This window comes from Opisthorchis viverrini, assembly GCF_000715545.1.
Source record: "Opisthorchis viverrini unplaced genomic scaffold opera_v5_22, whole genome shotgun sequence".
In the NCBI taxonomy this organism is placed as follows: domain Eukaryota; kingdom Metazoa; phylum Platyhelminthes; class Trematoda; order Opisthorchiida; family Opisthorchiidae; genus Opisthorchis; species Opisthorchis viverrini.
In genome coordinates, this window is record NW_008751678.1 from 586,155 (window position 1) to 603,353 (window position 17,199).

A 17,199-nucleotide genomic window follows, 5' to 3' on the forward strand; every position below is an offset into this window, starting at 1 on the left:
CAGCTCCAAAACACGCGGATAGCCGACCAAGTCGCATAGTAGTACCATCCGACTAGAGCTTGATCGAGCCAATTACAGGAGAGGAAGTTGGCCGTACGATCCGTTTAATGGGCAATTCGTCCCCAGGCCTGGACCAGCTCACACCCAGGACGCTCCGCCGGTTCAATGCTAATGTGGTCGCTGGGTATTTCAACTTATTTTTGTTATCTGGGGGTTGTCCCCCACATCTGTGTAGAGCCCATATTACGCTAGTTCCGAAGGTCCCACATCCGACTTCACCTGATCAACTGAGACCGATCTCCGTGTCATGCATTCTTATCCGTTGATTCCACAAGGTGCTTGCTGATCGCTGGAGTCGTAGATTGCAACTGCCCTCACTTCAGTTTGCATTTCTGCATCGAGACAGCTGCTAGGAAGCCACATCGATGTTACATGCCCTGCTTCGTCACTCTTCAGCGACTGGTTCTAACCTCAACTTGGCGTTTATCGATATCTCGAAAGCGTTCGATTCGGTTTCGCATGACACAATCGTCAGATCTGCCGAGGCGTTTGGATCACCGTCACCTCTAGTTCGATACGTCGCACAATCCTATGAGAATGCTGTAGCAGTCTTCCCCAATTCTGAGGTTCACTGCCACAGAGGTGTGAGGCAAGGAGATCCACTCTCCCGATTATTGTTCATCGTGGCAATGGACAAGGTTCTTGGATTGTCGATGCCGCAACTGGGATACCAGTTCCATGAAACATGAATTACACCACTAAGAATATCGTCAGCTTTTGTTCTGCGTTGGGGTAATCACTATTACGGAAATGACCGCTTGACGTTAGAGCACCAACATGATTTGTCGTACTGGATAAGTCAATGGCCCCATGTTTGGTTTTCCTGTTCGACACGGGAGACTGAATAACTGTACTTTACACACAGCGATGTGATCCCAAATAAAGGGGAAATGGCATTGAATCGATCGGTTGACGCATACGACGGACGTGTTTCTGTATAAGTGAAGGCCCATGATATCAAAGTACAGGTTGTTCAATGGGATGTGGTGTCGATGAAAGCATATGAGGCTGGAGAAGTATTATAAACAACCAGGCATATTTTTAAACCCCCTGAACGCCATTGATGGGTTACCTTTGAGCATTTTTGTTTGCTTTTTTTGTTCATTTTTGTAAAGCAGTCATGGGATCCCTAGAAATGAACAAGAAGCTCGAATTTCATTTCTTTCTTCAGGAGCCAGCCCTCTTAAAGACCTAAGGCTTGTTTTCAAATGTTCGTTCGGGCTACGATTTTTACTCTCTAGCTTAATAGAGCAGGAGAATAAAAGGTGTAAATACTGGAGTGGCTAACTGATTGTCACTTGCCATTCTTCTCAAATCAACATTTACTTGAGTAGTCACTGCTTATCCTTTTCAGATGGCTCCATGCTCCTCTCAGTTACTAATGCACAATATGGAGAAATAGGGCAATAATGACAATCCAAGTCCGATTATCCTAACTTCTAGTCGTCGTTGCGCACCGAGAGGCTAGTCGTTTCTATTTATCACGTAAATGTCAATAACGAGCTCATAGAGGAAACTCCTCACAAAGTTACTCAAAACTCTTCGAAAGCCCATGCATGGTTACCCCCTTCTTGGGGCTCGTCAGGTAGGTGCACTGTCTCAGTTTTCGCCAACCGTATGTTCTGCTTGAACCGAAATTGCTCGAACTTAATGAAATACACTCATTTGCAAACCGATTCGGTTTTTCAAGAGACTCATCTGGAATCCAACTGAATCTCTCGTTTATGATGCTGTTAAGCAACTGATTGTTTTGCACGAAGACCGCCTAAGGTATTGCGTTTTCTCGAATACCATACCAACCGAAGCATGATTTTGGATTCGACCAGTGGTGTCCCTGGTCAGGTTAAGCTCCGGAAGCGGTGTACTGGTTTCATTTACATCATCAATCAGGGTAGTCGCCGGAGATGACTGTGAGGGAAGCCAGGCTAAGCAACAAAGACATTGTAACGAAATTGGTCCCAGGATAAGCCTTGATGAACTTTCGTGACTGTCGTTTGAGGTACAGTTTCCTAGAAAAAAGTTGGGTTCAGCAACTTACAACCAGATACTGAATACACCGGGTACGAAGAGGCCCCTCATTCCAGACTGAAGATCTAAGACCTCTCGCGTTTTAAACACACGAGTATAAAGAGAATCACTCTGCTGAACAGAATGTACACGAGGTTAAATTTTACATAATCACTACTGGAAGAATGCAAGGCTCAATGGTGAGAGAAATCGCAATTTGGACAGCTCATATGGTCTGGTTGGCTGTTTGCACGATGTGATTTTAGGCTGTTACTTTTGAAGAAGGTACCGTCATTCGATTGTATTCGTTAGAGAAATCAGGACGCCTGAATATGACTTCCTTCCAATCTTCTGTGGGAAGCAAATCCGAGTTTTGATGTTTCCGCATGATAAACCATCGATCAGTATCACTTTATTAATGGCGCCGTTGGTGCTGTCCCGTAATATTTCATTGTCACGTGGTCAAAAACACAAGTGCAAACGCAAACAGTTTTATAAACGATATGGGTTATAGGGGTAAAACCTGTATACAGCTGGAACAAGTTCTTCATTTCTGTAGTTGATCCGATGGTTGTATTCTCGGACTCGTGAATAAAACTAAAAACAAAACTTTTATGGAATTCGTTGGAATCTTTTAACAGGACGCTATTTTTGGTGCTTACTAATATAGATGGTGGGATACCTCAGAAAGCACCTATTTTTGGCTTAAACAACGTTTTCCCCCACTAAGCATGTAGCCTGATATTTTTACATCGACTGTAAGTTTGTTAGACAACTGATTTGGTTGGCAAATGGTGAAAATTTTGATGCACTGCTCTCCCTCAGGTGCAGACATCTCTTACTACTGGGGGACTGCTACATTCTTGTTAGATCAGCTAGCGTGTGTGGTCCATCAGATACATTGGATACGGTCTGTCGTTTGGTTCTGTTGATCGCTCCACCCGAGGTTGGCATGGCGTTTCTCGCCATGCCATTCAGCTACAGCTTTAAAAAGCGTAGAAATGATGTCATCTAGCAGTGAAGTCGAATATACTAAGTAGATCTGACCAACCACGTGCTTCAATGCCACCTGGTCCCTGGATGGAATAGTTCACGTTGTCTTGGATTCCAAAAGTTAACACGATCTTGGAAACTAGTCAAAACCAACTTAGTGGATGGTCAACAGTACAGCGTTTTGACGTAATTGTCTAGCTTGCTTTTTGAGACTACAGCGCCGCCAAATTGTATGCGCAGCTCGTCAAGTAAAGTTTAAAACATATTCATCTGGGACAACTGACTTGCAGTAGACAGGTAGGGCTAGTGATGTTCCACTCTTCGTTTCGTACCATTCTCAAAGGATGTCTCAGTACTGAGGCACTTACTCATTTAACCACTCACTCGCACGCCGCATGTTCATTTGAACGCACTTTATCGGCCGCAGTTATGCCAGCACACTCCGTGGTGGGGCACCGGCCACAAAAATACTCATTCCGAAAAATCTGTGATAGGGCTGGCAAGAACCATACTTCCCGTTCTGGGTTCCAATTTATTTGAACGTTTACGACCATTTTTCGTCAGAAACAATAACCCATTTGCTATTCATAAGTTTCACACTGTCTATTAGATATCTGTTGTAGAGATTTCCCAAATGCATGAAAATGTATACTGCGTTTGGACTTATAAACTAACAAAAATGAATCAACCTACTCTAAGTCTACATGAATAATCTGCAATGTAGGTCAATTAACGTGGGATTTCATTTACTGTCAACCACAGAGTAGATTCCGTATACTTCCGTTTCCGAACAGTATGCAGTCAGTTTTTTCACGTAGCCCGATAAATGGTTTTGGATGACATCCCGAGGCATATTACTAACAGCAACTCTTCATAGGTCTCAGAATCGTAATAATATTAGCAAAGTACCACACCTGAGCGAATTTGTAACTATAGTTCTGGAAAAAACGATAGCCGACCTACGTTTCTTGGAATTCTGTCAGCAACCTCTGGAGAATACGGTGCGCGCCCTTCCCAGCTTCATCACCTTACAATATCGAGAATATTGGCCCCAAGTCGTAATCTTATCATCTGTAGCCATTTTCCATACCAACATGACCGAACTGTATGCAATTTATCTGTGTCAAAAGTCGCATAATTCTGGAAATCTTCAGTCTTCGAACTCCCACTACCTATGTGAGCAAATATGATATTTATTCTTAGTGTTACTGTGAACACAAGGTCTAATTCTTCACTGTGAACAAGCGTTATCAGCTGACATTGCGCTTTTACTGATATCAATAGTTCATTAACGTTGAAGGCATCATCAGATCATCAGCAAACGACTTCAACATAAACGAATTTCTTTTTGTTCCATATCGGATGTATCGTCACCATCCACATCATTCTTTCGCCGAGAAACTGTTACTGGATATTTAGGTTTACCAACGGCTCGGTCCTAATACAAGTGCGTGAGCCGTTCAGCAGCGTAGACGTTGGGCATTTTATCACACTGCGATCAATGAATCACTTGGTGTGCACATTTTTCACACCAGAACGGGTTATTAACTCATTGACTAATGATATTCAGCCGGGTTGACGCATACCTTCTCAGGTTGTAACGCAAGACTAGATGGTTTCAAATTAGAAAGAACGTTGTAATCATCATCAAAATTGTAATGATAGGACGACGTGTCGACTCGCTTTACTCTCCTTATTGCCGTCTTTTGGGATCTATTTAACCACGCATTCACCCATGCTTTGTACAGAGAACGGGATAAAAAGACGAGTATTTTTTTAGTATGTCTCTTATCAGGTTGTTGTGGTCAAAGTCGAAAATAGTGCAGATTTTGTACTGGAGTGCCGTGTCAGCTATCATGAAGACGAAACAACATGCAACCGTAATGGAGTCATGCATTATCTAATTCTGAGATGGACGAAACAAAGACGTAGTTTGAAATCGCCAGTAGTGCGATTTGAGGTTAAGTACGTTTGATGATATCAGCTAGTCAGCTGATCTGAATGGAATTAGAGTATCAGAGACTCAACATCGCGACCGATCAGGTCAGTAGCTTATCAGCAATAGGAGGAAGTAACTTTGTAGAACTTTAAAGTAATAGGTAAAAATAACATGGAAACCCTCATTATCATCAGCAACACTAGATGAGAACATTGGTGCTTCATTGCCATGACGTGGAAATCCTAGTGGAAAATGGAAAGCTGCAGTCGGGCGGTAAGAGATTGACTGAACCACATAAAATGATATTGACTCGTGTATATATTTGTAATGCACTACTCATAAGGTTGCTGGAAACCCTTCGTCGATTCGGAATACACAGACTTACACGTTAACCACTGACGGCGCGTGTGAATTCCTGATATCATTTTCCCATTATATGCGATCTGCAACGGCCTTACACAATCGTTTCCAGAAGTGCTGCAAAAATAGGCCCCTCAACCATAGCAAGCACAAACACTTTTGCAATACTGCAGTTTTGTTCACCCTAGAGAGGTTTCCATGGGACAATCTCATCACTAAGTTTCCACCTAAACCTCTCGAACAGAGCCACGCTTAATTTCTTACATCCGATCGGGTTCTCGAGTCATTGTACTACTGGTGAAAAGTTGGTCTTCGTTCGTCAATTCTGCCAATGTGGAGACGGCAGCGGTTATCACTGTTTTTCATCTGACACGCTGGTTCGCTTTCAATGGTCACTGTCTTTAGGTATCAGGGAACGATCATACATCGAATCAAATGAGAGCGCATCGAAGGTTGTCGCTTTGATCATGTGACTGGAACGTGGTACACATCTTCCGCTAATAGCATTTGATTGCACAGCATCGTTGACACAATGGTTTTGTTTTTGGTGGAGCGTTGATGGCTTATTTGTGTATCACGCACCGTATCTNATCTTGTCTGAGTTAATGCTACTATTTCGGACAACTTGTCAGAACTGTCAACCACTAGTGCATTTTTCTGTTTCGGAGCTGCTGTTTGGTTTGACAGATAAACAATATTTTTCCTAGTGCGTTTGGCCAAGAAAATGAAGTTTGTCGTACAAATAGGTTAATTGAGTCCTACAACACCACTTTGCCATAAGTGAATCGTAGAAATACATCATGCCTGAGAAGCTCAGTGGATCCTCTCCTCTCGTTCGTTTGTAAAAGATTCTACATCCGCAATCGCGCTGATCAGACAACACATCTCTGAACGGGGTAATTTTATTAGCAAAACGCCCCCATTCACTCTCTTTTTGAGAGCACATCGCTATCGGCAAAGGGATTTTACCACTGGCACGTGTCTCGATTATCAACAAGTTACATTGTCTTTCATGTGTTGACTTGTCAAAAGTGTTGTTTGTTGTTTGTTGCGCCCCAATGCGTTACACGTTCAAGTATCCGCGGAATTCGGATTATGCCGGTCCGCATGTAAACAAATGGAGAGGGTAATCGCGAATTGCTTTGATGTTAACTGGATGTACCGTACAGCGGCCATCTTCTGTTCTAGGTGTTGGAGATGTCAAGTGTATTTTCTTGATAGAGCACACTACTCATAACACTATCAAAGAGTAGTAGTGTGTTGATTCAAGCAAATAAGGACATAATTTACCATGGAAAGCATTTGTTACCTTTAAACTTTGCCGAAATGGACTGTTAATCAACAGGGATTTCCTGAACCGATTTCACCTTCCACTCCCTTCACCATTATTGCGATTATTAGAGGAATGGTCTGGTACAGAGTACTGTCGCATGCTTGTGACACTGGAGGACTGGGATTTCTTTGTCAGTGTCCATGCGGATGCAACAAAAAATCTCGCTTCGTTCGAATTGAATGCTCCAGCTGTTTGTGGTTCACACGTGACGAAATGGTATGATAATCGTTAGCCCCTTCGTTAGAAGCTAGTGGTTTCTTTTCACACAGTTACGAGTTAAACCAGACAAACGACGACGTCGTTTGTGCAGTTCAGGAGATAATGGCCTACTGTGTGTTGCTTCACCATACTTTCGGAACTACACCTTCAGTTAGTATCTTACCCGTGATATGTTTCATATGTGTGCATATTCAAAGTGGATTATCGGTTAAGTCAAGTCAGCGTCCAGTTAAGAAGTCTTCAGTGGTCTGACTGGTTGGTGCATGGGCTATTCTAATGACATAAATTCTTTGTTATTGTAGTCAACCGATTGAACTGGGTTACTGGCGTGGAACATCCTAACTGAGTTGTCTCCCTCTGTAGAGTAAATCAACCATGTTGAGAACCTGGAAGTATACTTTCTGTAGTTTCGGAGTGTTTGCAATTGAGAAGAATTCTGTGCCCACAGAATTCTCTCGTCGTTTTGTTCTCATTGGGTGTTATTCTCCAAAGGATGAAAATTGACCTATCAAGTATATTGAGCCCATACATATTTCAATCCCTGGTCATTATTGCGATGACAGACTATTGACGTGTTGGCACAAATCTTCAAAGGCCACGTGCAAAAGAGGCCAAGGAACTTCTGGAAGTTAATATATGATTAACACGACTTACCAATGTTGGTAAACGGCCGAAATGATTGAATACGGTAACCTTGCGACCAAGACATAACTGGAAGTTGTGCATGGGACTAACCGCCAGTCGTTTTTGACACAATCAGATGCAAAAAATGGTACCCATCTCACGAGGTGGAAACTAGATCTTTAATTCTTGGTGCCAATAATGTAATTGTTATTAGTATTGCAAGTGGAAAGCAGCGTGATGATGAAAATCAACGAATAAGCGAACTCTGTAAATACAACAAAACTGGTAAACTTATAGTTTTTTCCCATGTTAACGCAGTGTCTGACACGAATCTCTTCCTTCTACCTAATCGGGGGTTAAAACGACGAGTAGCAAAGGCTTCAGAGATGTTGACTCAACATTCTTGTGTGGAGATAAACGTCATTTTGAAGGTTACTGCGAAGTCTACCTGGTGAGTGCCTTCTAGAGTGTGTTTTGTTCTTGCACTTTCTGGGTTTCCTGTCTTGGCTTTCTGAGATTATTTCGATACTTCCTGGCTTACGTGTGTCTCAACTTGACATCATAATTAGCTGCCCCACAGTAAATAACACTTCTCTTGTATTCCGTTTAAGTTATGTGTTCACACTCCTTATAATTTGTATATCGAACGCACATCGTTTAATTGGACGTCCTGTTGATTATTAGACGGTGGCGAGTCCTCTTGATACAATATTGGAAGATGCCCCCATGAACCGTTTAGGGCTCAACCTTTCATATAGGTTAATCACGGATAACTACAACGGGCTTAGCAGTTAGCCAGAACCATCTCTAAAAAGCTGGAGTTTAACGTCGAAATGGAATAGGTCAGCAGTGCGGCCTGCCTCGATTTCGGTGGTACAGACAGAAGTCAATGCGGAATGGACAGTGGATGCTCTATAAAGATTTAGCGCCCATACGGAAGAAAGCAAATACTCGTGAACTGTATCCAATTGAAACAGGTGATAGTAGAACATGAAGCACGGTCTTCTAATGGACTCAAACCAGCTACCCATCTATCTCAACAAATACTCTCATTTGCATATCGATTTAGTTTTTACGGGATACTCAGCTGAGTCTCTCGTTTATGAAGATGCCCATCTAAACTAGAAGGTTAGTATACGAAACCAAAAGGGACATGTGATGTGATTATCAGTCGAATCTCGCTCTTTGTGGAAGATCATTTGATGCACCACTTATACGGGTGTGTGACATTGCCACTTTTTGTTTCCAAAGAAATTGTGCGTGTTCCGATGCAACCAAATAAGTTTGCCATATGACCATAGCTTCATAGCAAGGTACGTACCATGAGGCACTTTGGAAAACGGATGGGCACACACCTTCCCAAATAATTCTAGGGAACCAAGGCTGGGAAACGCAGAAGCGCTATGACAGCGAACTTGCTAGAGAGTGGTCACCAAGTGTGTTCGACGAAATAATTGGATATCTGAATGATGATACTTACCCAACAGCGTTGATTCCTCTCTGTGCAGGGTAATGCAGCTTGTGTAACACCGTGTTAACCAGTTAAAAAACTTATCAGTTTTATTCACAGCTTTTTTGTTCTTAGTGCTCAGCTGTTGCCTGTATTCTGTATTCGCCCCGCTTCACTTTTAAGATTACTGCATGATTTTTTGTGGGCTTATCTTTGGCAGAATTTATTTTGTTTCTCAATGACTTACTCCTGATGATTCTGATAATGTTTCCTGATCAGGGCGTCAACTGTGAACTCACATTATTTCGTCCTTCATAACAGCTTTGCATCTCCCCTTGAGCATCGGTAACCGTTTAGGGTTAAGTGTTTAGCAACGATAGCACAGTGGGAATGGAAGCTACTTACAAGAGTGAAATTCGTCCTTGGCAGTTTATTGACGGCTGAAAATATGTTGATCGGCCCTGTACGTTTCACCAATAATGACCTCCCAAAATCGAATTCCTTGTGCTTGACTTGACACAGAACATGTAAACACAAAGAACGCAAATACAGGAGTCATAATACGAGAGAACCAGCCATGAACATAACTTCTTACACGTTTTCGACTCATGCATTGACATAGTTAGCCTTGATTTTCGGCGTTAGAATACCCGTAATCAATACATGTTATGTGGCTGCTCGCCAGAACGGTGTTCTTACTATTCAGCATTAATAAGCTTGCGCGAACTGTGCCATGATGTAACATCATACCGAGTTGGAATTGTCGTTTCGCAAAGATCATGAAAGCGGCGCCTTGAGCTTTCTTGCCACGATTTTTGTTGTGGTTCTGGTTAACGTATGTCATGAGAAACCAAATGATCATGAAGGTTTACCGGTTTTAACATTTTACTGGTATTCGCACATGCCCGTTTGCTCGTATCTGTTGGTCCGGATCAGTGTACTCCGGTACGCGGGTATCGTAGATGGGCAAGATCGTTTTCCAGCGTAATCGTTTGAGATCACAGAAGGGAAGGACACAGACGCATAAGTCAGCCATTTTAACAAATTCATAGGTGTAACTGTGTTATATCTGCTGATTCGCCAATTTTTTGTATCTGACTGCTGACCCGCTCTAGTGCCTAGTGCCGGAAAATAAGACTCGCAGAAGGGAACACAACAGCTACATTCCGCACAAGCGTGAGTGCGGAAATACAACGACCTTAGGTTATTTATTGGAGGGACACTGTCTGAACTTAGTTCAAGTCTGAGCACGCGGTCTGGCTTCGATACGAAGCTGCATATTGCGAGGGCGTCGTCTGTCTGGTCAGCATCTAGCGGAGCTGAAAGTCGCAGTAGATTTCGGGCATTCAGTGGTCGCTTTCAGGAATCTGACCTTCCTGATAGAGGGATTTTTCAAATTGCCAAGAACAGAACAGTGCATCGGTATGGACGAGTAGCATTATCGTTTGATGAAAAAAAACATTTGAATCAATGCAATTCTGTGTTGAAAGTCAGTAGCAAGAACATCACGTGGGCGAAAATGGGAGGGAAAGAATATATCCATCATTGACGTAATTTAAAGCCTTCTGACCGACCACATTTGTTCGAACATGTAGCAGATAGTTGCAATAACGTCCCGACAAACGGTTCGTGGATGTTTGTCTTTTTGTTACGCGGCTCCAGATCGAGACTCTTAGACTTTTGACCCAGATATTTTTTGAAGTGGATATAGAATTAGAACATGAACCAGATATGTTGGACGAAGACCTTTTATGTGTCATGGAAGATTATTGAAATGGTGAGTAATCGCGTCTGTCGCAAAAAAAACAAGTCTAAGGCCCAATAAGAAGCCCTAGGAATCAAGTTACAATTACCAGCAGCACTATGATTGGCATCAATCAAGCCGTAAACTTGCTTCAGCTAGTTCGCGCCATTTCCAAATCTAGGTAAAGATGAGTACTACTGACGGGATATTGTAAACTTTTGTGGTCTGTAGGATAGATGTAACATCCTGAAAATGCTTTGGTTACGTGAAGCCGAAGTTGTCTTTACCAGGTTCTGCCAAAGCATCACTTCATTCTTACATGATCTTACCATCACTTCAAAAAAATGGGTGTGACTTCGGAACGAGAACCAACTGTTCCAGATCCGTCGCATAGTTTTCCAAACGAAGAGTGTATTTTAACTCACAATTTGGATGCGCACCAGATCAGTCAAGTTTGGCACGTGGGGGTAGATGAAGCTTCACTCACACGCGTGGGATTCTCCCTTGTCTCACTTGGCACCGGTAAATTTCAAACTCGAAACTCCTTCACACGTGCTGGTTCGTGGGTAGTGAGGTGTTTCGTAAGAATCCACATCCTTGTATCAGCTTCTATTGATTAAATCGATGCTCACGTGCTTTGGCGACATAGTGGGATGAATTCACTTGTGAACTTAGTGCTCCGCAACAGCTGACGATCTTCTGAACAAGAACCGGTTGTAGGCTCAGAGTTTGAGACGATTTTAACTCTCCTTGCTTCACTTTGCTGCAGTCAGATGTAATTCTTCATCATTCTGCCTCCTGTTTAGAGTAACGTGCATTCTTAGTAAGAAATCTGGAAGTCAACGGGAGGGAAAATTGCGTCTGTTCTCTAAATCCATCGAATTTATGAAGCTCTTTGTTTGACTGAACATGCTTCAATGGGCGCACGCAGTTTTAGGGCTAGTTATTGCAGGAAAACAAGAACACAAAAGCAGTTTGAAAGTTCTGTTGTTTCTCACAGACTGTCTCATTCCTGGCTCACGAACATTTTGCGGCTTTCACTATTTTCAGCTTGGGCCTTGGCATCCGTTTTTCGCCTTGGCATGCCGTTTGTTGGACACCTGTGCCGACTCAGCTCAAACCTCAGGTGGGTCTATGTTGTCAATACATCAAAAATTATTATTTCGATTCACATAGTTGCGTAAATTCAAACCGGTCGAATTTAGACCTATTAGATGACCGAAAATCTCGATCAGTCCGGTTTGCTGTTCGGTCTTTCGACGTTATTTTTATGGAAGCACAAACGGATATGGATCACGTGTTAGAATCGGTTGTCAGTAATATAGCCGGTGCCTTTTCTCTTCTCCAGAAATATTCCAGGTATTTTGAGGATCCTTTGGAGTTTCTCCTGTTTAAAATCTGGACGTTGTCTGCTGATCGATTCCAGTCTATGGGGAAAATTACAGAGTACTGTGCAGCTGTTTTATTATAGCTAAGGTTCATCGACAGGACGAATCTCACATATGACTAGAAAGATTCGAACACGCAATCGTCTTGCTAGTCATGGAATGCTGTATCATTCCGGCACAATTGACTGGTCAGTATTTCGAGAAGCTTGTACATGATATACGGCCGCTCGTCCTTCAATTACGCGATTCATATCACGTGATCCAGTGTTGACTGGCTTCTCCACTGATGGCCACTCGGATGGATACCCCATGCGACCTATGAGGTTTTACTTCTCTGAACAGACTACGTATGGTTCTATGCGAGAGGATTTTTAAGCAGCATATTGAACATCAAGTTATTCTACATTGTAAAGTTAAAATGCCTTCACAAAACTTTCAACTCTGTTAAAATCTTTAACAGTGTGCATCTCACGAATCCCGAGTTTATTCAAACAAGTAGCTATCCATATAAGATTATGGACACCCTGTCCTTTAGCTAATCATCACTGTGATTCGCTTGCCATTAGGTAGGATATTTTACCATTCATCTTTTCTCTGGGAAGCCTTCAGTGGGGCGTGCCCCACTATTGAAGGGTGAATTGCAGCACATTCTACCTTCGAACTTCTCGCACTACCCATCAATAGGAAGTTTGCGGGTTCAAGTGCCCTCGAAGGTGTCTCAGCTGTGCACTGCTGAATATTCCGAACGACTGTGCAACAGCTTCTCATGTTTTGGTTTGGAATCCGTTTCGCTTCGAAGAGAAACCTCAGGTTGAAGCATTCGTTGATAACCCCCCGCTCCTGCCACCACACTTTCATTAGAATTTTCTCATGCAGTCGTGCGAGTGGGCTTCGGACGACTGTATCAAATAACGATGTACCGATGGCTTGTCAGCGTTGCTTACTGAATACTCTGTTTTTTCGATTTATTGGGATGCGCAAAATCAATCGGTTACCATAAGAGGAAGATGGAGTAATCTTCAGTGTAACGATGATTCAGATCAGGCTACTATATGCCAACTCCTTTTGCGGTCAACTCTACAGCGAAGTACGATGTACTATAGCACCTGGGGCCTGTATTGTGCTTCGATCCGTGTATTTTCTGTTAAGATAAACTACGTGATGATATGAAGTCTTCCTGTGTTTGGGTTTTATCGCTTTCCTCAGATAAATCGCAAACTGCGAGACAGGCTACTACGATACACTGTGCCGTTCTGCAACGTTTTTGCATCCTTTCAGGACAGCTGTCCATGTTTGGGAGACAGATATACCAGGGGACCTTGCACTTGTTGACTACCTTCCATGCGGCACTCATAGCGGATGCATCTGAATCCGAGTTGGTAGAGTCGAAGGTGTCCTACGAACTAGTAATAACCATTTTCGGCTTGTCAACTCGATTATCTCGCTATGACTCAGCCCAGGACATCACAACAGCCGCTGAAATCAATCACCTGATCGAGCTTTTCGGATTGGTGGTACGTCGGCTAGATCACAGATATCCACAGATGTTACCGGCAAGCAACTTGGATACGATGCGGTATGTTTCACAATATCAGGTCTTCAACCTTTAAATCAATGTTCGCTACTTGCTACGCACGTTTTTCCTTTTAGAGAAGAACTGGAAGCAATAGTGTCGAATCTTTATCAATCTGCTTCCTCACCCACCCTGGATTTGTTGAATTCGATCTTGTTTGGACAAATTGAAGGTATGTTCAATATCTTTTACCGTGAATTTAGAGCCATCATAGGATGTCAACCAGTAGACAAATGCAGCACTGTGTGTGCTTGTGCGGGTCTTCATAAGTGCAGTACTAATACTTCAAAACTGACTCAGCCCTAATTTGAATTCTGGTAGATGATTGCTTACATTAAGTCGTGTGTCAAGGGGCTGACCACTATCAGTAGGGAAGCGATCGCTTTTAGACTGGTCAGACATAGGCGAATTTTATTAGAGTCAACGGCAGTTTTTTATCTTGATATCTGTCGCATCCCAATTCTGCTTGTTGCATTGCTTGCCGCTACAGCTGTTGTTGGAATCCACGTGACTTGTTCATACCAGACAAGGCCTACTTTTTATCGAATACCCATACGACAGTAGCAATTGAAATGTCACATGTTCTATCCAGGCCCGATCGCTGTCACTGCAGACTTGTAACTTGTCCGTTGCCACTGGGTTGATTTATGCCTACTTCGGGCTTTACTATCTTAGATTTAATTGACAGCACTCGGAGTGAGCCAGAACTTGTTAGGTTGACGGCGAATTACATTATGTATGGTAGTACAAATGAAAGACGATGACTTCCCTAATACTTACTATCTCGATCCCGTTTACTTCTACCAAAAACGCAGTGAATTGGATAACATCAATATTGGTAATGCGTTGGAATATTGGTAACTCGGTAAGTGATCAGGTGGCTGTTGACCTGTTCTCCGAGCTTGGCAATTGGTTCGCAAACGTTTCGTCACCATTCGAGGAGACATCTTAATTGCGCTGTTGGGTGGATAGTCCCTCTCTTCGTGCTTGCGTTTGTATATTTTATAAAGGTATTGAGCTGTAACCTGATTGGCCTTTGACAATCATCGCACTCGTATTCTGGTTGGTCTGATCATAATCTGTGTTGCGTTGTGGTTTGTATGACCAATCAGGTTACAGCGTAAAAAGCTGCCCTTTGTAAACTATATAAACGCAGCCGCTGAGAGACTCACCCGACAGCGCACTGGCGATGTTTCCTCGAATGGTGACGAAACGTTTGCAAATCCATTCTCAAGCTCGGCGAACAGGTCAACAGCTACCTGATCATTTACCAACTGACATCATTATATCCTCGGTCTCAGAGGTGCATAAAACACAGTGCTAGACCATCTCCAGTTTCCCACCAACCATCTCCCGTCATACTCGACTCATGGAGCGTGGCTGTACTATCACTATTCACTTTTACATACCGTGGTTGTTCGCAAGAAAGTGAGGTCCGCCTACCTGCAGATGACAGTGAGGAGACTGGTCGTGCTTTGTTATATAGAAACGCCACAACTGCCACACATATCACACGCTAATGCGTGCCACCGAAAAAGACAATTAGAAATATGAATGCGAACAGGTTGTGAGCTGTGAAGAGGATAGTGAATGGTTTGAACCTATGTATGGGTGGAAAATAATTCCCGTTGACTGCATCTGCAAGAGCTTGAATTGAACTCGTTGCGTTAGGCCTGTTCATTAAGACGGGTTTTCCTGTGAAAACCAAATTGATTTGCAAATGAGTGTATTTCTCGAGAAGGTAAGTTCTCTTAGGTAAATAGCGCATGCTTCCTTATTTGGCATAGAAAATTACAGTAGACCATTATATGCCTAATAATGGAAATGTGCCTTCTGGGAGGTTTTCCAACAGAAGGACCATTATCTCGAATCTTGTTAGCAAGTGGAGTTTGCCTCACTGTTATTCATTTGAACCGTCAAATTTTGTGATTGAATTTCGATCATCACTGTCGATGAACGGAAATTGCACTGGAGCGTTCAGAATGATGCAAAAGTAACAAATATCAGGGAAAACAATTCTACGCACCTAGTTATTTGGTATGCTTCTCAGTTTAAGCTTCAGAGTGATATCCAAGCTTAGAGAAGTTCCAGGGTGAAATTCACCGTTGTTGATACCAGTGCAGCGGTGTATACTACTGATGAAACATGCGAGTAGCGTCTCGCCATGTGTCACAGCACCCTTCGTGAATCTGATGGAAGGTTGATATTGAAATTACTGGACCAATTTGCAGTGTTTATTCATTAGTGTTTAATATTTTGACAATCTCCTTGAAAGTTCAAGAGGATGCTTCAGGGTGTTCACTTTCCAAAAGCTCTACACGAATGAAGTTTTTACTTTCCTGTTGGAAAGCTTGTAATGGTATAGTTCCTGTTGTTCAGTGAGCATCTGGGCGCTCGGAGGCGCTCTCTCTTTCACTGCAACTGAACTGATGACTGGTGGGCCTCATCTTGTGTTTCTGTTATCTTCCTCAAAATGATCACTGATCTGCTGGCTAAAGTCTACATTTATTTTCTATCCTATTTCACTCTTGCAGAGGTAGTTCACAAGTCATTTCCCCTGCAAATATACATTTGCTCAAACTGCTCATTCTTTTTTTCCCTGGCTCACAGCCTCTATATCTGTGCACATTACCAGTGGTCTGTCTCAGTGGCAGAGGTAGTTCACAAGTCATTTCGCCGGCAAATATACATTTGCTCGAACTACTCATTCTTTTTTCTCTGGCTCACAGCCTCTATACCTGTGCACATTACCAGTGGTCTGTCTCAGTGGTAGGCATTAACATGGGATGCATGTGTATGTGTGGCATTTTCGTTGGCGCATTACAGTTTTTCACAGCAGTCTGTGAGTTCGTTTTTGAATACTAGCTTCTAGTGACTTGAGAATCAAGTTTCCTGTTATGGAATCTGTTTTCAACCTACATCGTTGAACTATTTACCAAATCCCTTTGAATCCGTCTATGCGTAGGTGGATTCCACCTTTTTTCGAGCAGCCAAGGCCCCGTTCCGTGAATTGAGTGTGGCGCGGCTAGGTAACTGGCTAGTTGCGATCGTCCATAGCTGTCTTCGATACGCTTGATTGATCCAGTCTATTAAAACTGGTCGATGCACTCGGCTGTGGTACAGACAAATAGGATCATGGCAAAAATGTCGAGACAACTGGCAGTTGTACCGATATGGAATTTCAACGTGCTTAGAAGGCCACATATTCACTGAGCACGCAAGCTTCGTGAGGCAAAATAGTACTCTTCAGAAGTGCTTAGCGCGCGAACTGAATGACCGTAGATTAAATGATGAACGAACAAAAGTTTCAACGTGCTTAGAAGGCCACATATTTACTGAGCACGCAAGCTTCAGAAGTGCTTAGCGCGCGAACTGAGCGACCGTAGATTAAATGATGAACGAACAAAACCGACGCCTAAGGATTGATAAAATGTTCTGCGATTTTCATACGGATTTTGTCCACCTACATGGTTCACATAGTGGCCCTGCTGTTTGAGACAGAAGGGACT

At 42.9% G+C, this 17,199-nt stretch overlaps 2 protein-coding genes across 2 annotated transcripts in view; one reads left to right on the plus strand and one right to left on the minus strand.

Annotated features, from left to right (window-relative positions):
- Positions 1-1,178: 1,178 nt before the first annotated feature.
- T265_01950 (hypothetical protein) overlaps positions 1,179-17,199 on the minus strand; it is a gene marked incomplete at both ends in the record, with an annotated part of 35,256 nt that continues 19,235 nt past the window's right edge. Inside the window, one exon of the mRNA XM_009166088.1 lies at positions 1,179-1,301. Coding sequence (XP_009164352.1) covers positions 1,179-1,301 — 123 coding nt within the window. The remainder of the gene's footprint in view (positions 1,302-17,199) is intronic.
- T265_01949 (hypothetical protein) overlaps positions 8,425-17,199 on the plus strand; it is a gene marked incomplete at both ends in the record, with an annotated part of 35,467 nt that continues 26,692 nt past the window's right edge. Inside the window, 5 exons of the mRNA XM_009166087.1 lie at positions 8,425-8,512; positions 10,234-10,316; positions 11,780-11,855; positions 13,396-13,693; positions 13,768-13,862. Coding sequence (XP_009164351.1) covers positions 8,425-8,512; positions 10,234-10,316; positions 11,780-11,855; positions 13,396-13,693; positions 13,768-13,862 — 640 coding nt within the window. The remainder of the gene's footprint in view (positions 8,513-10,233; positions 10,317-11,779; positions 11,856-13,395; positions 13,694-13,767; positions 13,863-17,199) is intronic.